General features: G+C 43.8%; 1 protein-coding gene across 3 annotated transcripts in view; it reads left to right on the forward strand.

The window, feature by feature from the left end:
- SUSD1 (sushi domain containing 1) overlaps positions 1-24,083 on the forward strand; it is a 611,958-nt gene that overhangs the window by 330,620 nt on the left and 257,255 nt on the right. For all 3 annotated transcript variants that reach the window (XM_085641265.1, XM_085641267.1, XM_085641266.1), the window contains 2 exons: positions 1,487-1,569; positions 18,982-19,168. In XM_085641265.1, coding sequence (XP_085497391.1) covers positions 1,487-1,569; positions 18,982-19,168 — 270 coding nt within the window. The remainder of the gene's footprint in view (positions 1-1,486; positions 1,570-18,981; positions 19,169-24,083) is intronic.

Raw genomic sequence — 24,083 nt, forward strand, 5'->3', positions numbered from 1 at the left:
GCACCATCCTGTGATGTCTTGTACAATTGTAGGTCTTGTTCCCCTTTGATTTACATTCGGTCAAGTTTGTGATGTAAATTTGCATCATGTTTTAGATATCTGCATTACCTCTGCTACAGTGAGGCTACCTTTTGAAACGTTCCACAACAGTGATAGCGTTTGTATTTTTTGGTAGTGACTGACGAACCTGGGGGCATATTATCACGACAGGCTGTAAAATTATCGCCGCTTTAGCGGCAGAAAACCGCCGCTAAAACGGCGATAATGGGCTTGATAATATGCTCTATGGAGTTCCAATTGAAGCTCAGGTTAGATGTCCTTCACATCTAACATGGGCTTCAATTGGAATTCCATAGAGCATATTATCAAGCCCATTATCGCCGTTTTAGTGGCAGTTTTCTGCCGCTAAAGCGGCGATAATTTTATCGCCTGGCTTGATAATATGCCCCTTGGTTTTTACATTTTTTGTCATTTGGCAGGTGGTGTGTGGTTATGCACATCCGCTGTCAATGCCATGTTTGCTACTTCTTGGCTTAATTGCAGTGTATATTTCCTTGATGGGCGTGGTCGTGCAAATATGATGGCAATGAACAAGTTCTAGGGTTTTGCTCAATACGGGCCATATTTATAAAATGATTGTGTCACTTTTGCACCAAGCAGTGAGGTGCAGGCGTGACACAACCCTCAAATGTGATTTATCAAGCCATGCATGGCCACCTTGCGTAGCCCTGAGTGGCTTGATAAATCCAGAGTAACACAACACAGCGCAAATGGCTGCATTACGTTATTCTGCCCCTGGGAGGCGTTCTATGGGTGGTGATTGGGTGTTCCTATGCAAACCCCATGGATTTTAAGTCATTCCCAGATTTACCATAAGTGTTAGACCTGGCAATGCTCCAAAACTGCTACCCCTCCCCAGGTGAGGCGTAACGCGGAGAAATCTGTTTATTTCTCCTAGTTTTTTCTTCTTTCTATGCGTGATGCATTTTGCAGCACGCATAGAAAGAGGAAAATGCCTCAGGGGATTGTTTTTGTGCAGGAAGTTGCTAGTTCCTGGATAAAATGAATCCTACTTACAATGCAGGCACCCTTGCACCATAGTGCAAGAATGCCTGCGTTGGCGCTAGTCAGCACATTGTGCGCCACCCCTTGGAAAAGGCAGGAAATTTCCCTGTCACACGGCACAGCAAGGTGACTTGCTGCGCTGCGTGACTTCTCAATGAATATGCGCCTGTGTTTTTAGTTTGGAGCAACTGGCAAATATTGCAGGTTATTCTGTCATCCCGACTCCATCTTGTCTCTTTTAACAATACACCCTTCTCGTGATTGGGATTATCATCTCTCCGGTTGTTCTCCACTAAACAAAACAAGAACACGACCATGTTGCAAGAGCCAATTAAATAGCATCGTAAAACCTGCCTTCTCCATTGATGACGATGTGACCTTTCCCATATGAGTTTGTGATTTTGTTTAATTTACTTTCTAGTGAAGAAGCCCGTCTTGAATGCAACTGCTCTTAATGAAACCTGTTTGCAATGGAGAAGCACTGACGCAGAGAAGATGTACTTTGTAAGTGGGGATGGTACTTAAATCTATTTATTCTTTCCATACAATGCTACGTTATGCATCATTTCCTGTGCTTTGGCAAAAATATAGTGGAAACTGAAGTTTTTTATATGTTATAAATTCTCACTTCAAAATGGATCGGATAAGATACATTTGCAGTTCCTTGAAGATGTTAAGCAGACAACAAAGTACAGCGATTTAAACATTTGTGTCAGAAGGTCGAATTCAGTCAGTGACAATTGCACTCAATTAAAGAATACATAGCAATTTTTTTTGTACAGCATTCTAATAACTTTCTACTCCCTGTTTTCTCCTAAAATTAAATGTGTCCTCTCAGAGTGAGTAACTTGATCAATGATGGAAATGCATAATTGTGGTACCTGTGCAGCCTTTGTCAAGTACCCTAGCTGGTCAGGGGTTTGCGCATCCGAAATTAAAGCAAGGTCAAAGACAGAACAAGCATTGGCAAAGCCATAGGGCGTGGCCTTCGTACGAGTACAATAGTTATTTTATATATACATTTTTCAACCATAAGCAATATACAAAAAATTGCAAAAATTCATACAAATAAAGGCGTGGCCCAGTAGGTCAGGCACAGCAGCCCTAGAACTGAAATCCTGTGATCAGGCAAAATGTCATCACTTACAGAGCAAGACAGCTGGTGGATGAAGAGCGCTGACCCACTGCTACAAGCTGTATGCTCTGGTGGGAGGACGCAAATGTGAATGACACTTGAACATACCAATGGATGATGAGGGCTGACCCACTGCTACAAGCTGTATGCTCTGGTGGGAGGACGCAAATGTGAATGACACTTGAACATACCAATGGATGATGAGGGCTGACCCACTGCTACAAGCTGTATGCTCTGGTGGGAGGACGCAAATGTGAATGACACTTGAACATACCAATGGATGATGAGGGCTGACCCACTGCTACAAGCTGTATGCTCTGGTGGGAGGACGCAAATGTGAATGACACTTGAACATACCAATGGATGATGAGGGCTGACCCACTGCTACAAGCTGTATGCTCTGGTGGGAGGACGCAAATGTGAATGACACTTGAACATACCAATGGGTGATGAGGGCTGACTGACAGCCCCTGAAAAATAGAGGACCTTAAAGCAGTATGGAGACTACCTCAAGATGGCACAATCGGGGTTGGGTGGCATCTTCAGGGGCTGGGAGAAGGGTTGTGAATAGAGCATGACCAATGACCAGAAGAAGTTGTTTATTGATATATTATTTATTTGTAGTGTTTTATATAGCGTGAACAATGAGCATCAAGGTATTGGTGCACTGTACAAAGAGCTGATGAGGGTTGCATTACAGTGAGCACCAAATATTTATGATACAATGTACATAGAAGTCGAAGAACATGGTACAAAACAAGATACCAGAACAAGTGGAAATTACAGTTACAAAAAGTTCTCTTTTGAAACATTTTTCTATTCGTAAGGCTTTAACTTCCTTCTTGAAAAGCCTGAATGAAGAGATTGCTCTCATAGTTGGTGTGTTTTCATTAAAAAAAAAAAAAAAAAAAAAAATCGGGCTGGTTGTATTATGAAGGATTTAGCACTTCTAGAATCCCTTCCGGCTCCTGCTAGTTTGATCCTATTTGCCTTGTATTTAGGGCCAGAATTGTGTGGTGCTTTGTGTGTTATGCACACAATCTACAGTTGGATCTTAGCTTACACTGGGAGCCAGTTGAGGGCTCTGACTGATGGGGAAATGCGCTGATAATGTGTGTGCCTGTTATAGGTCTTGCTGCTGCATTTAGTGTTGCTTGCACTGGGGTTCGGCTGGCTTTAGGAATACCTATGAGTGTGGCATTGCCATAGTCAAGACTTGACAGCACTAGAGATTGGACTGCGGTTTGAGCTCTCCAAGCGGTATGAATGGTTTTATTTTTCGTAGGAGCTGTAGTTGTAGGTTAGCTCTTCTGGTTGCAGCTTGTATGTGAGCTTGCATGTTCAGATTAGAGTCCAGTGTGACTCCTAGTGACTTTACGGAGTCACAGATGGTTGGGGTGCAGTTTATCGAATTGATGTTATAAGGCCATAGTTGAGGTTGTTGAGTTCTAAGGGGTGAAGAGAAGAGAATTAATTTGGTTTTTAGCAGATTTAGTTTCAGATGGTTATGTGCCAGCCCGATGTTTTCTTCTGGTGTCATCCCGTCTCCAGATATCCTTTTGAGAGGAGAGTTTGATGTAAAGTTGCATATCATCAGCATTCATGTGGTACGAGAGTTTTGATTGAGGATTTCTGTGTGTGGTTCCATGTATAGATTGAAGAGCACTGGTAAAATTGTAGGCCTGAGTGGTAAACTCCCCTCCGTTCATGGAGTTTGCGGAGTTTTTCAAGCTCCACGGAGCACGTGTTTTTTCCCTCGCTCGCCAATGTTAAGTTGGTGAGCGTGAGGGAGGGAAATCCAACGCTAGACCACCTCCCTGCAAGATTTCTCAACGTGGGCGGTCGTGGATTGTCACTACTACTCACATTGAGAAACCTTCCGTTCGTGTTGCAGAAGCTGCTGCTCGAGAAGAACATCTACTTGAGTGGCAGAAAGAAGCAGCACCATCTCGCGCTGCGCACAGTGCTGTTCGCGCTGGAAACACTTGGCACTAAACATCAGCGCAACTTAATGCACTCTGCTGCTTGCGGAACTCCGAGTAGCGCGGCAAAGTTTTTTGGGCACTTCGGGGTGTTCCGCATACCGGAACTCTGTGAACTCTGCCCAGGCCTATGAAATTGTAGATCCTTGTAGGACACCCCTGTCAATGTCAGCAACAATAGATTGGGTGTTTAGTTAGATGGGTTACATGGGATTGCCCAGTTTACACCTCTACTTACACCGTTACACATTATTTAGTCTCTTTCTTTATAATACCGATTATAAAAAGTTCCAGGAGACTATTCAGGATATGGTATGTGCTAAACAGTCACTATGTCTAATCTCATCTTCCTGTTACTGTCTTTGGCCTATTTTTCTGGTTTTAGTTGCTTAGGTAGCTGATTGTCTTAATCTTCCTATTGTAGCAGATATCTCTGTAGGACACAGTTTTGAATGTGGGCAGGAAACACTCATCACACAATTGTATCCAAACCAAAAATTTGCTCTAACAAGCTTCTAAATCTCCAGTTGGTAATATACTCTGCTGTTGCGGGAAGGAAAAAGATTTCCTTTTATTGATTAACCCTCACACACCCTATTGGTGTCATGCTTCATCATCGGGTTCACCCAGACTCCTTAAGGTCTGGGTGGGCTCAACCATCTTTCAGGGAGCTCTTAGGAGATATTGGCCAGGGGGGTTAAAGATTAAAAATCCTATTGTTTCCCCAGGTATCCCTTTATTCGCGGGGACGCAATGGATATTAAAAAATGAACAACGGGTCTTTTCGGAGTTAATGGTCCTAGGACCCTAAAGGTTAGCCAACATGTTTCTGCCCACTTTAAATTGACAAAAAATTGGTCAGGGGCTTTCGTAAGGGCTCAAAAATGAATGTTCCCTCCATGGTGTTTCTAAAAGTTGACCTATAATTCAGATTTATTGAAGGCACAGATAGCTGTTCCCTTCACAAGTATGAAAACTTTCAATATTTTGCACAAAAAGTATTTTTTCTCAATGCGGAGAATAAATATCCTCCTACCTTCCATACTTGAAAAATTCCACCTATTAGGAGAAAAAAGGGGGAAAACGGGAAGGGAAAAAACAGGAGATAAAGAAATATACTGACTAAACATCAATAGTCAATTGTAGTCTTGAAATGCCATTTCAATCCATGTTCGTGTGCACTTTGCAAACTCATGCATGGACAATCCTATTGTTTCCACATCCATATGAGCCAAAGTGAAATAAGTTCATTCAAAATCACCCCACTTGGGTGTAGTGCATATTATCACATGGTAACAAGAATCGTTATTCTGAGTGAGAAAAAATATTTGTCAGAACGCTATCAGCATTATTGTAGTGACCATTATGTTAACAACACCCAGTTGTGAGCATTTTCTTTTGCCTCGTCATGTACCAGTTTAAAAACCTTGTAATGTTGTTTCATCGTAATATTCACACAGCCACTTTCACACATCCTTATTTCATATGCAATGGGTATCAGGTATATAAATCACACGAATGCAAATCAATTTTATCTTACCCAACTCGGGGGATTTTCGCGTGTCACAGAGGGAGAGAATGGTTATCCGGTCAACACGCTGTTCAATAAAGGCAAAACCAAAAAACACGCCGTTTCTGTTAGAATCTCGAGCTGACACTTACCCCCATTATCGTGCTTGTAAGCTTAGCCCCTTTCACTTACTAATTTACATGTCCTTCTTGGCGGTACACCTAAGTACCATCTCCACTCCCTGGCTCTCGCATTTGTTTGTCGGGAACCTGAGCCTTAAATGCTAAAGGAATGCCGGTATCAGGGCGACCGCCGGACCCTAGGCGCTTACCTACTGCCGTCACTTCCGGTGTGCTCCCGGTAAAAAACCACTAGAGTATCGGGAGTTGTAGTTCAAACCCCGCTATATTGTAGTTTAAACCCGGCTGTAATTATATGTATTGTCGTGCTTGATAACTTTATTTAACATAGTTACAATTCTTCAACAGTTTTATTTGTGTGGAAACTTGGCCATATCTTGTAAACCACATAGAATTTGTGCCACAATACTTAAACTCAGCCAAATCATGTTGGTGTTAGAGCGTGGACCGAATCGGGATGTATATAAAAACCAATATATTTAATTTTACTAGGCTAACGGGATATCGGGAATTGGAATATAAATCCCATTCTTGTAGTTCTATGTCTGTGGAAAAGGAGTCAGGAGGTTCAGCAGAATATTTTATATGCTGAAAACCCCTTTTCTTAGAAGACATAAAACATCATATTTTTGTAGCTAAATAGAACTATTTTAAAAAGGAGACTGTATAAAAAAGCCCCGGTCACATCTTAACTGCAAAGCAACATTTCTGCACTTATAAGGTTGTTGTCACTTGTAAATAGGTACATACATCCTAATTATTTTTCAGAAACTTTTTTCATTGTGATGGTAAGTGATAAATGATTTAGATTAGATAGCACCAAACCATACTGAACAGATGACATTAAGTTCCATCATCCCTCCAGATCATTCGTAGAGAATGAGGTCTCGTACACTTATTACATTCTTATTACCAGCCATACCTTCTGTAAATAACTCCAGACATACTCATCTTAGGGCATTCCAAGTAATAGAATCATTCAGACCCTTTTTGTCGGTGCCCAGGCTGTACACCCATCTCTGCTCGCGCTCAAGGAGTCTTTTAGTGATGTTCGGGCCTTCATTCACCTTCTCAATCACTGTCCACTCCAGATCTTTATCGGAGTGTTTGAACTCCACATAGTGTGCTGTCAGTTTCATGGCAACTACTCCACGTCTGATTGTACTTCTATGTTCCCCAATGCAGAGTTTGATCCTACGTGAAGTCATTCTGACGTATTTTAATTCACACGGACATGTAATCACATAAACCACATTGTTCGTGTTACAATTTGTGTGGTGTCTCTGTTCCCATTTTTCTTTGATGCCCAGATCAATCTGTTTCGTATGTTTGGTAAACGGACACACCGCACAGTTCCCGCAGGGAAAGTGCCCTTTCACTGGTGTGCTATTCCACAATGAAAATTGTGTGTCTGTTATCGGTTCCCAGTTGTCTGTATGGATTAGAGTGCTCCTTATGCTTTTATTTTTTCTCAATGAAAACATAGGTTTTTCAAAGTTCAGGCTGTTTGATGTCACGATACGCCAATTGTTCTGTATAATTCTCTTTATAGAGTTAGAAGAGTTAGACGTTGTAACACAAATGATAGCAGCATTTGTTTCTTTGACATTCGTTTGTAATAGTACTTCTCGAGGTGTATTCCGTGATCTTTTTCTTGCTTACTCGATCACTTTCAAACAAATGTCAAAGAAACAAATGCTGCTATCATTTGTGTTACAACGTATACAAACATACTTACGAGCACGATAATGGGGGTAAGTGTCAGCTCGAGATTCTAACAGAAACGGCGTGTTCTTTGGTTTTGCCTTTATTGAACAGCATGTTGACTGAATAACCATTCTCTCCCCCTATGACACGTGAAAATCCCCAGAGTTGGGTAAGATAGAATTGTTTTGCATGCATGTGATTTATATGCCTGATACCCATTGCATATGAAATAAGGATGTGTGAAAGCGGCTGTGTGAATATTAAGATGAAACAACATTACAAGGTTTTTAAACTGTTACATGACGAGGCAAAAGAAAATACTCACGACTGGGTGTTGTTAACATAATGGTCACTACAATAATGCTGATGGCTTTCTGACAAATATTTTTTCTCACTCAGAATAACGATTCTTGTTACAATGTGATAATATGCACTACACCCAAGTGGGGTGATTTTGAATGAATTTATTTCACTTTGGCTCAGCTCATATGGTTGTGGAAACAATAAGGTGTCCATGCATGAGTTTGCAAAGTGCACACGAACATGGATTGAAGTGGCATTTCAAGACTATAGTTGAATATTGATGTTTAGTCTGTATGTTTATTTATCTCCTGTTTTTTTTTCCTTCCCGTTTTTTCCCTTTTTTCCCCTAATAGGTGGAATTTTTCAAGTACGGAAGGTAGGAGGATATTTATTCTCCGCATTGAGAAAAAATAATTTTTGTGGAAAATATCGAAAGTTTTGGTATTTGTGAAGGGAACAGCTATCTGTACCTTCAATACATCTGAATTATAGGTCAACTTTTAGAAATACCATGGAGGGAACATTCATTTTTGAGCCCTGACGAAAGCCCCTGACCAATGTTTTGGCAATTTAAAGTGGGCAGAAACATGTTGGCTAACCTTTAGGGTCCTAGGACCATTAACTCCGAAAAGACCCGTTGTTCATTTTTTAATATCCATTGCGTCCCCGCGAATAAAGGGATACCTGGAGAAACAATAGGATTTTTAATCTTTAACCCCCCTGGCCAATATCTCCTAAGAGCTCCCTGAAAGATGGTCGAGCCCACCCAGACCTTTAGGAGTCTGGGTGAACCCGATGATGAAGCATGACACCAATAGGGTGTGTGAGGGTTAATCAATATAAGGAAATCTTTTTCCTTACCGCGACAGCGGAGTATATTACCAACAGGAGATTTAGAAGCTTGTTAGAGCCAATTTTTGGTTTGGATACAATTGTGTGATAAGTCTATACTAAGGAGGAGGATCCATACATCTATCCTTCTTACCCCTGATGGTATCAGTGGAATTTTTTTCACTGTTGACGAGTGGTTACAGGAAACACTCAACCTTTCATCCATCTAAAGTGGTTAAAATACATTAGGGGGTCTATTAGGATGGCGTTCGGAAAATCACTGCCATGGTAGCGGGTATAGACCGCCCGCCAGGACCGCGGCATAACCGCCGGTTCAATTAGTATGCTTCGCAGTCGAAATCCGACCGCGGCGGTACGATCGCGGCCTTTCCCATTGCGGTGGTTGCTGCTGCCAGCAGCACCGCCGCGATGTCGAAAGGAGCATGTCCTACATATCCCTGCACTGTGTAGCAGGCACTGCACAGTACCTGACTCCTGGTCCAGGGATATGTGCGGGGGTAGCATGGATACCCCCAGTGCACCCATACCCCCAACACATTGGGGGCCCACAATGGGCCCCCGGAGACATTCTCCGCATGCCTTTCCATGGCGGTTCCACCACAGCGGAAAGGCTGGCTACCGCCGGCATCATAATCATGTCGGCATAGCCTGACCCTGCACATGCCCCATTTTAGCAGTCCAGCTCCGCTCGCCAGGCAAGTGTGTGGACTGCTACAGGCGGAAAAGTGGCAGGCGGAATTTCTCACTGCCGGGGTTATCACCGCCATGCTAATGTGACCGGCGGTTTTTCGGGTTTCGATTACGGACAGATGGCCGCCGCCGGCCCGGCGGTTCCCACCACCGACCCGGCGGTGGCCATCCGTCCGCCATCCTAATAGACCCCTAAGTTGGGTAATAAGTCCCATTGTCAAAATATTTAGGGGCCTATTTGTCAAAAAAGCATGCAGCGCAGCAAGCCAACTTGCTGCGCTGCATGAATTGAAAAGGGCAGGAATGTATTGTATTTTACATTATACTGCGTATTCCTGTCTTTTCCCATTGCTGACACAAAATGTGCTGCCTAGCGCCAACACAAGCACCTTTGCACCATGGTGCAAGGGTGCCTGCATTGCAAGCAGGATTGTTTTTGTGCAGGAAAGGACAACTTTTAGCACAAAAACAAACCACCTCTTTCTATGTGTATCGCAAAATGCAGGTAAAAAAATATAATTCTAACCATTTTCAATCTTGTTCAAACATAGAAGGTAGTATTTTAAGCCCATTCCCAAATATCAACAACACAAAATTCAATTTGTAGTGCACAGTAATATTTCCAGTAAAATAATAAACATTGTACCTACTAATCACTAAGAACGAATCCAGTCAATACAGACTTTAAAACAAGTGCAGTCTAAAAGAAATTATTTGTTCAATTCGAAATATAGAAGATTCTCTTATATTATACTGACTCTTGCTATATCATGGGTCATGCCACAGTGATTTATTCATTTGCAAAACCCAAGGTTAAAATTTTGAAGCTCTTTGCCATTTGCAAATGTAAGAACTTTAAATTCCCTATGGAAACAAACAAGATCCTCCGGGCAGAGAACCAACCCAGAGAAATCTTTGCTGCAGTCTTTGAATTAGCCTCTTCGGACAGGACTTCATCCAAGCCGGTACCTTCCCAGCACTTGTGTGACTTGCTGAACAACTTCTTTATCAATAAAATTGCAGATATTAAGGCCAATATACCTTCACCCTCCCAGCCTTTCCTAAACCCCGACCCACAACCCAACGCCTGCCACCTCGACTTCATAGCCCCACTGTCTAAAGAAACCTTCCTCTCCTTGCTCCCATGCGTCAAGTCGGGATCTCCCGCTGACATCTGCCCGGCCTACATCTTGCGCGATATCTTTCTCACTTGTCCATCTCCCCCCCTCACCTTTCTTAATGAGACCTTCAAATCAGGCACTGTCCCTTCATGTCATAAATCAGCCACCATCATTCCAATCTTGAAAAAAACAGGCGCAGACCCCACAGCGCTAGTAAACTATCGACCCATTTCCCTCCTTCCCTACCTGGCTAAAGTCCTTGAACGCCACGTAACCAAAGTCCTTAGCTCTTTTATAGAGGACAGCGGCTATCTATCACCATGCCAAGCAGGGTTCCGCCCTCTCCATTCCACCGAAAAAGTGGTGCTCTCTGTCATTGACACACTCAGAGCGGGGCAAAATGCTAATCTCCCTCAGGCATTGGTTCTCCTCGATTTGTCGGCCGCCTTCGACACGGTCGATCACACCATCCTCCTTTCCCGTGTCAAGGCGGCAGGCATTGGAGGTTCTGCCCTGGCCTGGATCAGCTCGTTCCTAAGCGACCGCTCACAGGCAGTCCACCTGGCAAATTTTTCCTCCAAGGACCGCAAAGTGCTATGTGGCGTCCCTCAGGGCTCCTCTCTCTCCCCCCTTCTTTTTAATTTGTACGTCTGCCCGCTCATTTGTGCTCTGCAGAAGATGGAGGACACTGTGTTTAACTACGCCGACGACCTCCAACTCATTTTTAACCTCTCTAACTCCCCCAACTCTATTTCTAATTTCCAGTCGGTGATGGTCTTTATCAGGGATTGGATGTGCTTTAACCACCTCAAGCTCAACCCTGATAAGACCGAGCTTCTTCTCACTGGCGGCAAACTCAACCCTTGGTCCCCCTTCTTCTGGCCCCCCTCCTTTGGCCCCCCCCCTTCTACCTCTCCCGCCGTTAAGACATTGGGAATCACCCTCAACCAACAACTGACCCTACACTCTCAGATCAGCACAGTGGTCTCTTCCTGTTTTTTTACATTGCGCACCATTCGCAAGATCTCACGTTTTTTTTCCTTCTCAGCCCTTAAATTGATCTTGATGGCTATGGTCCTTTCCCTGCTGGATTTTGGGAATGCCCTACACAACGGCACCCCCGCTTACGCCATCCGGAGGCTCCAATTGGTGCAAAACCAAGCTGCTCGCCTGGCCTATGGTTTACCCAAGTCACACCATACCACTCCCCTTCTCAGATCCCTCCATTGGCTCCCAATTAGAGAAAGGGCCCTCTTTAAGATGGGTTGTATCACGTTCCAGGCTCTTGCGGGAACAGCCCCATCTTTTATCACGTCAAAAATCGTCCCTTACATCCCCAGTAGACAACTCCGATCATCCTCTCTGTCCCTACTGGTGGTGCCCAGATTCAAGAAGAGCAGAATGGGAGGCTTAATGTTCTCCGTCCTTGCTCCACAATTTTGGAATTCTCTACCTTTCCAAATGAGATCAACCCTCTCGTACCTGGAGTTCCGGAGCACCCTGAAAACCAATCTGTTTGCACAGGTTTTTAAAATCTAAGCCGCATCACCCTCTCACTCAGGTATCATTTCCTCTACAGCGCCATGAAACCGCTTGGTGTCCGAGCGCTCAATAAATATTTTTAAATTCAAATTCAAATTTAAATTCAAATTCAAGCGGGGCGCAGTGCGAAATAAGTCTGGGCTACAGAAGCAAGATCATCTTTTCAGTACTTGGGAACACATATACTTTGGCAACTAATACTTTGAATAAATATAAAATGGGAATATGACACTATAAATGTTGAATCAATGTATTTTTTTCCTGTTGCTCCTAAATCAAAGTGAACTTGATTAGTGCAGAAATATTGGTTTATTTTTGTTGCATTCGTTAAGGTGTGTTGTATAGTTAGTGCTGGCTCCTCCGCTAAGGCGGAGGAGCGTTGTCCCACTGCTTTTTAGCAGTGAAATAAAGGGGAAAAAAGATGATAATAGCTCGTGTTTTTAGCATTTTATTTTGTCCTACTTCCAGCAGCTTTGTGTGACTGGACTGGGCAGGGCTGCTCTGCTCACAGAGTAGGGCAGAAGAGGAGTGGTATCTCGCACCTTACTGCCGACACTGCCAGGAGTCATCTTACCTACTGCATCGCTCCAGGTGCCCCAGCCTTCACCAACCGCGCCGCCGCCACGGGAAATACATATCCCGAGCTCCTTTGCGGTGGCGCGCACAGTTCACGTCATGGAAGCGCCCGGAGGCGCACTTAAGAAGCCCTGAGGCCGGCGCAGCGGGGGGAATATCTCGCACCTTACTGCCGACACTGCCAGGAGTCATCTTACCTACTGCATCGCTCCAGGTGCCCCAGCCTTCGCCAACCGCGCCGCCGCCACGGGAAATACATATCCCGAGCTCCTTTGCGGTGGCGCGCACAGTTCACGTCACGGAAGAGCCCAGAGGCGCACTTAAGAAGCCCTGAGGCCGGCGCAGCGGGGGGAATATCTCGCACCTTACTACCGACACTGCCAGGAGTCATCTTACCTACTGCATCGCTCCAGGTGCCCCAGCCTTCGCCAACCGCGCCGCCGCCACGGGAAATACATATCCCGAGCTCCTTTGCGGTGGCGCGCACAGTTCACGTCACGGAAGCGCCCGGAGGCGCACTTAAGAAGCCCTGAGGCCCGCTTCGCGGGACGCGTGCGGGATGCGCCGGGCTAAGCCCGGGCAAAGGGCGGGCCGTCTGTGGCCGTCCGGGGCCGGTAGAGGTTGGGCAGGGCCACCCCCCTTACGTGCTGCAATACGGACACTGTATTAAGGTACTGTGACAACTGCAAGCGGTGGGACTTTGGTATTCTGTTGCACTTGTGGATCGTGATAGCCCGGGACAGAAGGGGACAGTGCGTATCTCCTTACATGTTGTGGCACTAATTGGGTCTAGTCATCGTGGACTGTGGAGAGCACGAGAGGGTTGTTAGGGTAGATAACTGTTTGTCATCTATGATCGAATTGCAGTAGTTTTGTACTAGTGCACCCCATGTCTAAAGTTAAACTTTCTTCGGCTAAATCAACCATGGACAATTATCTTGTGAAGATGGTTGATAAGATAAATCAAGAGCGGAGAAAATCATTGGGGCGGGTGGAGGTTATCGATCCTATTCTCTTAAATATTAACCCTCCTACCCATTTACCTGTTGTAGATAATGTAAATGACGAGATTAATGATCGGATCCATGATACGGATGACATCATAGTGGTTGCCACCGCAGATGATAATAGCACAGATGACCCCCCTTTTGAGGATCTAATACGTACTTCAGACCCACCGATTGTTATTTCGACGGCTACAACATCGCAAAGAATATTACGTTCTAGCCGGACACACAATAAGATTGTGCATTCTAAGAGGGGGGGGGGGGGCGACCATTATCTAAGAGAACTGAACCTTTAACCATGAATTCTGTTCAAACCCCTACCGTAGTGCAGGATAGTAACCCGGTCACTATCGAAAGCAGACAGCTGGATCTCCTAATCAGTATGATTGATGCCAAGTTTGATTTACTAATCAAACCATTATTGAATAAACTAGATATGGTAGTTACCGAAGTGGCTAGACTAGGAGGTCTGTTAGAAGCACATCTTAACGCAAGTACTGGTACCAAAGTGAACGATGAAGTCCCAGTAAATAGCCATGTCCCTCGACAGGCCTCTGAGATAGTTAAACCAACGGGCAAGATTAACCCCCCTAAGACATCATATGGTGAACAAGGTGATGAGAGAAGAAATGCCATAGATTCTCTGCAGACCCCAGGCCAACAAAGATTGTCGTTTATCCCCATTGCTGCGAATCAATCTGGACCTGGTGTAAATAATACTGGTACTTCTAGACCTGACTTGCCCCCAGCTTGTGCCCCGTTTGTGGCGGTTATTACCAATGTTCCACAAGTTAAAGAAACAGGCCGTAACCATAGCGAAACCCATGCTTCTTTGAAAAACAAAACTGTGGACTGGTTACACCGGGAATGCGGCTTTCCAGTAGCCTTGGCAAAGGATATTATAAGTACAAGAAGAGTCAATTGGATTGGGAGCTCGCGCAAGATTTGTGGGGGTGACTGTATTATAGTTAATTTTCGTAACCCCCATCTTGCATCCACAGCTTTGTTAAGAGCACAGTCATCTTCCTCATTGGACCAAGGGATATCCCTTCGGCCTCTAGGGTATTTTTATAGGCATCTTAATACTCGTCCCAATATTGTATACACTGGGACGAGAGAAGGAGATAAGCATGTTTTCCCTGGCCCTATCATCACTACGGCAAACCGATTTGAAGCACTGAGCGGACTGGATGGGAATGATTGACTGGTGCCAGTTTCGTCTAAACCAACGGACGCGGCTGATACCGTGGGAGGTATGGGAGGGAATGTTGCTGTGAGGGCGCCAGACTCAGTAGATGCCAGTGGGAATGACATTACCAGTGGGAAGATTGGTCACTGTGAAAGAGAGAATTGTGCCCCCCTGTCCGGTGACCAGCCTTGTAGTTCCATGCCTTCTGATCTTATCAGTCCCTTACCCTGTCTTAGATCCCGGAGACAGAGTGCTTGCTCGATCGCTAGCTGGAATATTGCGGGACTCTCTTCTAAGGTCACCTGTCTGGGATGGGTAGAATTTATTAACACTTTTAATATTATATGTTTCCAGGAAACCTGGTGTGTTGACCCAATCAATTACAATGGTTTTGTTTCTTTTAATTTACCAGCTGTGGCCTCATCATCGGGCAGAGCAAAGGGTGGGTTATTGGTTTTGATTTCTGTAGATATACCCATCAAAGTCAAAAAACATGTTTTGGTTGGTGCACATTCCCAGATTTTATGGCTTCAACAGGAGCAGGACAGGAATATCCTTTTAATCAATTTTTATAATAATGTCTTTGACCATTCAAGGTACCAGGTCGTACTTGCATTGGAATCCGCTATGGAAGATATTGTAACTAAATTTGATATTGTTTTTGATATCATCTGGGTAGGAGATTTTAATACAGTGGTGTGTCCTCTTGCCGCTCAAAGGGTATGTGGCTTTATTGACTGTTGGGGGGATGGTGTTTTTCACTTCCCTCACAACTCTTATGGTAATTCCCTGAACAAAATTTTAACTACATACGACATGGAAATACTGGCTAATCAGACTAATAACTCAGGTGAAGTTGTCCCCACTTACACGGGTAGAAACGCTAACACAGTGATTGACTTTATTTGTATATCATCTGGTATTGGTCCAAGGTGTTCAACCCCTATAGTTGTGGACAACCTAATTAGTGATCATAATTGCATCACTGCTGAGATAACCTTATGGAAGGAACGACCTGTGTTTATTCCATGTATCATTACCAATATCGAGCCCCATCGCCCTAATGGTATCCGTATTAGATGGAAAGGCAATAAAGCGGACATTCAGTCTAATGCCATTGTGTCAAAATGTCTTACGGAAATCGTTACAATTTTAGAATGTGAGGAGGGAAATGCCGAAATCGTGCATACTTTTACTAATCTTAATTTAACTATAGATAGCAACTTCACTGTATCTCATAAGGGTAGGAAACTCCAGCACAAGGGTTGGTTTGACCATACCTGCACTACAGCACTTAAAAGGCTCAAAATAGCATTGTCAGCAGAGAAGAGAGATATTGGAACCATTAGGGAATTACGAGGGATTTACCAGACCGCTATTAAGTCTAGGAAAACCAAACTAAGACATGAGGCATGGGATAAATTGGATCAAGCAGCCTCTAATGCGGATTCTTCTTTATTTTGGGCAACAGTTAATAGTCCCTTTTTGAAGGATGATAAGATCCCAGAACTAACAGCAAATGTTAGTTCGGAGAGTTGGGTCACCCATTTCTCCCAGATTTTTGACTCGGCTAGAAATGGAGAACTCAATGATGACAGATGGCCTGTTATATCCTTGGACATCACTACCGCTGAAGTGTGGGATAGTATCAAATCTAGCAAGGGTGGGAAGGCCCAGGGACCTGATGGGGTTCCCATCGATGTATAAAAAACAGTACCAGAGATATGGGGCCCGTTGCTTACAAAGGTATTTAATACTGCCGTATGCGCCGGGGTTCCACACACCTGGGAGGAATCCATTATTGTACCAATCTATAAGAAAGGAGACAGGGGGGATGCAAAGAACTACCGCCCAATGTCCCTCCTGGACTCCTCGGTGAAAATCATGAGCCGGGTACTCATGGTAAGGTTAGAAGAATGGGCCGAGACCAATAATATCCTGGCTGATTCCCAATATGGCTTCAGGAAGGGCAGAGGAACATTAGAACAATGCCTCAACCTTGACTTAATTATAGGGAAATATACTAAGGCAAAAAAAGGATCTCTCTATCTCTGCTTTGCAGACTTGAGTAGTGCCTTTGATATGGTGGATCATAATATTTTATGGACCACGCTATTGGAAATGGGGGCACCAGAGTCTATTGTATATTTCTTAGCGAGACTCTATGTTAAATTAAATTCTAGTGTTCGCTATGGTCAGGCTGGGGAGCGTACCCCCAAGTTCAGTGTTAGACGGGGAATTAGACAAGGGTGTGTGCTTGCCCCTCTACTTTTTATTCTTTTTATTAACAAAGTGGACACAGTTTTAAAGGAGGTTGTGGCTGACGCACCAAAAATTAATGATTTCAGCGTTCCTGTACTTCTTTACGCGGACGACGCTGTAATTTTGTCTAGGACCCCCATTGGCCTACAGCGCCTGATGGACAGGTTTTTACTGTTCATCAATGACAGGAAGCTGTTGATTAATAAGACAAAAACCTTTATTATGGAATGTGGTGTGGTATGTAAAAAACCCCATGCCTTCTTTTTAGAAGGCCATAAGGTGTCAACAGTGGAGTCTTTTAATTACCTCGGCATCACTTTCTCTAAATCTGGCAGCTGGACTAGCGAGATCAATAGTGTCCAGGCTAAGATGGCAAAAAGCTTGCACGGGGTGTTTAAATTTGCTACAAACATCGGAGATAAACGGATTAAAGATATGCTGACGATCTTTCAAATGAGATGTTTATCGGTGGCCCTTTATGGAGCCGGAGTGTGGGGGCATATCAAGGCAGGGAACCTGCAAGTGGAGGAAAACCTCTTTCTTAAAAGGCTGCTATGTTTGCCTAAATCAGCTACTAATGATTTGGCCCACAGAGAACTAGGTATCTCCCACCTCTCTGATTTACTGGCACTAAGGCCCTTAATGTTGTGGCGTTCCGTATGGTTAAAAGAAGAGACCTCCCTAAGCAGAGCAATCATTGGAGATTGTCTCTCCACTGATGGCCATCTAAAAATTCCCTGGATTAAATATGTCATAAATTGTTATATAGAGATTTATGGTATCAGACTTAAAGATGACTGTAACGCCCCCTCCAGTCTGTCTAAAGAAGTGATGAAGTCGGGTTTTATGAATTTTAAGCTAGAGCAACGGGAAAGGACCAGTAGTAACTTAAGCACATGTATGTTTTACGGCAGATTCTGTGAAAACGAGGGATTTCAGCCGTATCTGAGTTTAATTACTCGACCCTCCCATAGGTATGTTATTACCAGATTAAGGTTTGGGATAGTCCATCATTTGGTGGCCTACCCGTGTATTAAAAAACACCCGGTAGGCCCTTGCCCATGTGATAACGTATCAGCTCAAAGCACCATGCACTTTCTTCTGTTATGTAACCTTTATGATAATTATCGTCAAGTCTATCTCAAACCTATCCTGTTAAAATACGGAGTTAGGAATAGACAAGATGCTATGAAGCTGCTTTTTAAACCATATCCTGATGTATGCTTTTTTACTGCAACCTTCCTCCTATCAGCTATCAAAGTAAGGCCTAGTATGCTTTTTTAATTATTTAAATGTTTTAATCATGTAACCTGTCTACATTTTTATAATGTGAAATGTTTATTGTATTTGTTGTGTATTTGCTTTGCTTTTATGGACTTGTGTTTTAAGCTCCGAATAAAGCCTTATGAAATGAAATGAGTGGTAGCATCCACCTAAGTGCGCGATGAATGTTTGGCAGGCACTTTCGGGCCGGCCAAACAGTGGCCAAGCATTCATGTGCACTTTGCATGTTCTCCATGCAGCATGCATTACAGCCTGTGTGGAAAACATGCCCAGGTTCCCAGTCAGTGTCTGAGCGCCGAACCACGGCACTCAGACCAATCACAACGCTGCTAAGGCAGTATTGTGATTGGCTGACTGGGAGCCTGTGTGTGCTTCTTGTTCAGGCCAACGCAGTGGAGAGAGGGTACTTTTTTCTTTTTCTTTTCTAATATCTGCTTACCCTGCATCATCCCCCCTCTCTCACCTCTACATCCGTGTCAGCCGCCGCTGTGTATAGTGCGTGAGAAATTTAAAAAAATTGATAAAAGCATAGTAAATTGTTTAAAAATAATGATGTCAACATCTGAAATGCTCTTGTATATAGCTGAACATTTTAGCTCTCACTGTCTCTTTTCAGTTTCATGTTTGGGGAAGCAGATGGTACCAGAAGGACTTTTTTCACAAGATGGTGTTCAACGTCACCACGGATGCGCATACTCCCCATGTCTGTTTAGACCTGCGTCCAGGCACAAACTACACCGTGAACATTACAGCAATGTTCTCACGGTCGTCTGTAGTCTTGCTCATGACTACCCGGATAGCAGGTAAGATTTGTAATTCTTTTTTTAAATCATGTATCCATGAGCAATCTTTTTAAATATTGCATAAACTATCCCTACTGGACAAAACATCAAAGTGTGGAGCTGTGCTGTTGATGTATTTGCTTTAGAAACTCAGTTGTTTTTTATTGTTGATAATAATCTTCAATACATTTTAGGAATAAGAGAATTGTCCTACAGTGACTATTGGCCACTGTAATTTTGGGCCAAGATTTACTATTTTATAGCACAGGCACAAAAAATATGTTGTGGCACAACGTGGCACAAAGAGCAGCGTTGATCTAATTTTATGTGCAAAATAGACCTTGTGTAATTTCTGTTGAATTATCCACTAGTAACGTTTAGGCGATTGTCTGCACATAGAGACTTGTGCTTGAGGATGTGCCTCAAATGCTAATTTCATGTAAGACTCTACACATGTTTGTAGCCGGCTTAAGATGGCATTGTTTACAAGAGCTCGGCCAATCGCATAATCAGCTCATGACATGCAATAAATATGGCGGTACCCTATTTTTAGCCATTTGGGAAACACAATGCTGAAAATTTCTAGACAGCTTTGTATTGCGCTTATCTTAGTAAATCTTGACCTAAATTTGGATCCTTGGCAGGTTAATACTCTAGCAACTTTAAAGAAATCTATCTATTTCATTCACACTAGCTGCAGATGGGTTATCACAATTTGTTATCTCATGTTTTACTAAAACTCTATATTGCTCTATTTGTTTTTTTGGATGTCCTTGTGTTGTGTCAAGCTCATTTTGTCTCGATTAGCAATCATGATCTTGCACTAAGATTTAGGTGATCCGCGGTTATTCACTTCAAGTGTTCTTTTAGTTATGGAAGTGTATGCTGTTGTCAATGGCTGTTGTAATCCCACTGAATGCATATTAGTGCCATGATATCCCCCCAACATGCCTGATACCCCATACACACCGAATACAATTAAGACAAGGGCGCACCAGTCAGATGTTGATCTACTAATCTGCAGGGTGATATCCAAGAGCTCAATTACTTTGCCACACCTAGAAGTGGAATCCGTGGAGACATCATGCACTTGGGATGCCTATCCAGGCAAAGGTCCTCTGCCTTGGATAGGTACTGATGCATAGTTGGCACCTGGTCCAAGCAAGATGTTACACCTTATACAGGAGGGATTCAGACACAATGCAGAGAATGACACAGAGCGTTACGAGAGTTGGGGTTGAGTTGAATTAGATGTGGGTGACAGGGGAAAGGAGGGTAAGGAGGAAAAGCTGGAAATTAACACTTGCATTGAAGTGCCCTAAAGGATGGTGGCATAGAAGAGCAAGTCCTTAACTCTCCTTATTCCCTCAATGCAGTTTTGATATAAATGAGACAATGCCCACTCATGATGGAGAGTAGACGAGTGGTAAAAAAAAGTGGGAAAGCCGAAGGGGATTGCAGGACAGTGCAAATCATTTCCAACTTCATGAACAAAGAACCTCTGAGAATAGCTCCACAAACTACAGATCCAGACATTGAGTCCTGCTGGAATAAGTAAATGTGCTTGGCTCTATAAGGAGATACAAATGGGGGGAACTGTCAGATGGTCAGCTGATATGGACAAGGATGTTAATAAAGTCACCTCAAAGGGAAATTGGGCCTCTTTTGCAGTCTAAAAGCAACTTCATCAAAAGCTTACAGGAGGAGTTACTCTAAACAGTTACTGCAAGTCCCTCAAAAACTTTAGCATAAGTTCACTCTGACTTGTGCTGAACCTAGGTGGTTCTATTCGAGAACTATTAGAGGTCTTGTGTCCAAATTACTTTTGGTTCCAGGAGTAGGTCGGTCACAGGATCTAAAAATACTCAAAAGAATACACATAAGCTAATAGGATCCAGAGCTTGGTTATGGGTAGTGTAAAGGTAAACCTCCCAAATCCCTTCGAGTTCCTCTGGGCAGTTGAGGTTTTCTCTGGTAAAGCATCTGATTTATAAGCCATTTTAGGCTTGTTAAAAAGCTAGGGCTAGGCCCGAAGCTGGATGGCCATTAACATAAGTAGAAACCCACCAAAGGAAAAGGGAAGTCACAATGCGCTTAATGAAAGGAGTCACACATTCCGTTCATTCCCAATGCACTGAGTACATTCGGGTTCCTCCTCTTGATCGTCAAATCATTTCAGTCCCTTCGCCTACTTGAAATTTACACTAATGCCCTGTGTTGCACCTGAATTAGGAGAATTTGCCACCAAAGACCTGAAGATCTGCCTAAACATATGTTTAGTAGGAACAAATCTGGCTTGTATGAATTACAACCCTTATCCTGTGGCCATCTATCGCCTCCTCCTATTGTATGCTGCCAAGAACTCCACTCAAAGAGTCCAAGCTCTCACTTCAGAAAATCCACATTTCCCTGACCAAAAGGTGCTTGTCTCGCCTTCCTTTGTCAAAACCTGAGAGAAACACCTGAGACATTGCAATCTTAGGTTGACTCAGGTTATGATTTGTGAACCTCGAACCATAACTTTATTCGACTTGTCTTCCCCTCAGAGACCACAGTTTTAGGTAAATAGGGGACCCTGCAGGCACTAGCTTGTGTTAATCTCGGATTCTGAAGCTCTCCTGTACCAAAATGAATATTCTGGCCAGAAACGCAACTCTAGAAGACGTTTTCAACCAGGCTGGGACCAAGAGTGGCACTTGGGAAAATACCTTGCTAACGTCACTTGCCCTGAAAGAAGAGAACTCTGCACTGCCTGGCATTTGGCGGGAAGCTCACTCTGGGCTGAGGTCAGACACATGGCCTTTAATTCCATCGGGCATTTCTGTGGTGGGCTGGAAACATTGGAGGCTGGTTTTGAAAGCCCAGTGCTTGTCGGACCTCTCATTTTTTCCAGCTCTCCAAGGTTAATTGCACCAGGCAGGGGGGGGGCTTCAAGAGATGGAGAAAGAGAGAGGGTAGTGGAGAGAAAGATGTCAGAGAGGGAAAAGCGAGAAGAGAGAAGGACAGAGAGAAAATTCCTGGATGGAAAGAGAGAGAGTGTGAGGAGAGCGGGGCTGGTTTGAACATTTTGCCAGGGCTGCTTTTGGTTCCCTAGTCCAGCCCTGGTCAGACAGTAAGGCCCAGCTTTTGGAAGCTTGTGTTTAACTTGTCTAAAGGAAGTGCCATCAAATGGTTAAAGTAACAAAATGCCAACTATCTAAAAGTGGCATTTTCAGAATTGAACTTTAAAATCCGACTTCACCATAAGTTGTGATTTTATATTATGGTTCCAGAGTCATCAAACTTGAGGGTCCAAACTCTTCCCAATTGGAAATGAAACTTATAAAATATAATAAGGTAATGTTCTATGGGAGAGATAGGCCTTTCAGTAGTGAAAAACAAATGTAACAGTTTTTCACCAGCAGGACATGTAAAACATAAAAGTACATGGCCTACATGTCAAATACCCTGCACCCTGCCCTTGGACTGTCAAGGGCCTACATTAGGGGTGAATTATATGTATATAAAAGGAAGGATTGGGCATGCCAAGAGGTTTAACTTGCATGTCAACATGGCAGTTTAAACCTACACACACAAGCTCTGCAATGGCAGGCCTGAGACATGTTTAAAGGACTACAAAAGTGTGTGGTTCTATCAGGACTACAGGCCCACTCGTAGCATTTAATATACAGCCACTGTGCACATGTTACTAGTGACTTATTTGTAAATTAAATATGTCAATTGTGGAAAAGCCAATGTTATTATGTTTTAGGCAGAGAGCACATACACCTTAGCACTGGTTAGCAGTTGTAAAGTGCCCAGAGACCTATAGTCAGCAAAAACAAAGTTTGCAAAAGCAGAAGGTCCGAAGGCAAAATGTCAGGGGAAACCACCATGGACATCAATTGGGGGTCGCCAGGGGTTGTAACTGCGACCCCTAGGTCACCTGTTGCGACTCCTGTCTCTTTGCATGCGACCCTTGGCTTCCATAAACGTTTGTCCGGACACAGCAGTTCCGCCATTTAGCCTCTAGATTAAAATATATATTACATTCTGTTTGAATTTGAACAGTTTTTCTTACAATTCCAGTCTTCTGTGATGTTACCCGCATTTATGTGAGGTGCCAGTTTTACTGTTCGCACTGTATTGCAGCCACAGCGCTAGCAGCATCACGGCGCACATTTGCAGCGCGTGTCTTCTGCGCATGTGCTTTGTTCAGGTGTTTGCCACGTGGGCCCTGCATTAAAGTCAGAGACCACGAAGTCTTCTGTAGCCGGTGCCTTGGCTTGCAAAGTTGTAGCACCACGGTTCCTAGAAAGGTTGGACTCCCAGCATGGTACATCGGGAATGTGTGTCCCAGTGTGGCTGTGCAGAGTCTCTACCCAGTCCTGGAGGTCCACGCCACGCTGCTAATGCACATGCAGGTAGGCTGGGGCTAGGGCCAGTGGCGTAACGATAATTGAGGGGGCCCCCCCTGCAAGGTACGTGGAGGGCCCCCCTCCGGACTCTATCAGGAGCTCCCCGGCCAAAGTGCAGTGCTGAGGGTGCCCCCTGGAGCTTGGGGGCCCCCCGTACTGCGGGGAATGCGGGGGCCTGTGTTACGCCCCTGCCTGGGGCAGTGATTAGGCAACACAGCAGGTACTACATTTACAAGATCAGAAATCATGCAGGCATTGCATTGTAGACTGATTTATTTTTTCTAAATATTTTGCTTCTTGCAGATCAATGGTTGCTTTTATGACCAAGAGCTGTTTCTCTTTATTTGTGATGTAATTAAACTGTCAATACGTACGACTAAACCAACTTTTCATTTTCTACACAGCTTAAGCAAAGGACTGGTTAATTCTCTCTTCAGCAAAAAGTAAAGCTATTTTTATATATGATTTGAATGAACAGATTCCATTCTTTGTAACACATACATATGTGAAGAAAGCAAAAATGTGTCCGGCTTCCCAGA

The sequence above is a fragment of the Triturus cristatus genome, chromosome 2_2 (assembly GCF_964204655.1).
Source record: "Triturus cristatus chromosome 2_2, aTriCri1.1, whole genome shotgun sequence".
Lineage (NCBI taxonomy): Eukaryota > Metazoa > Chordata > Amphibia > Caudata > Salamandridae > Triturus > Triturus cristatus.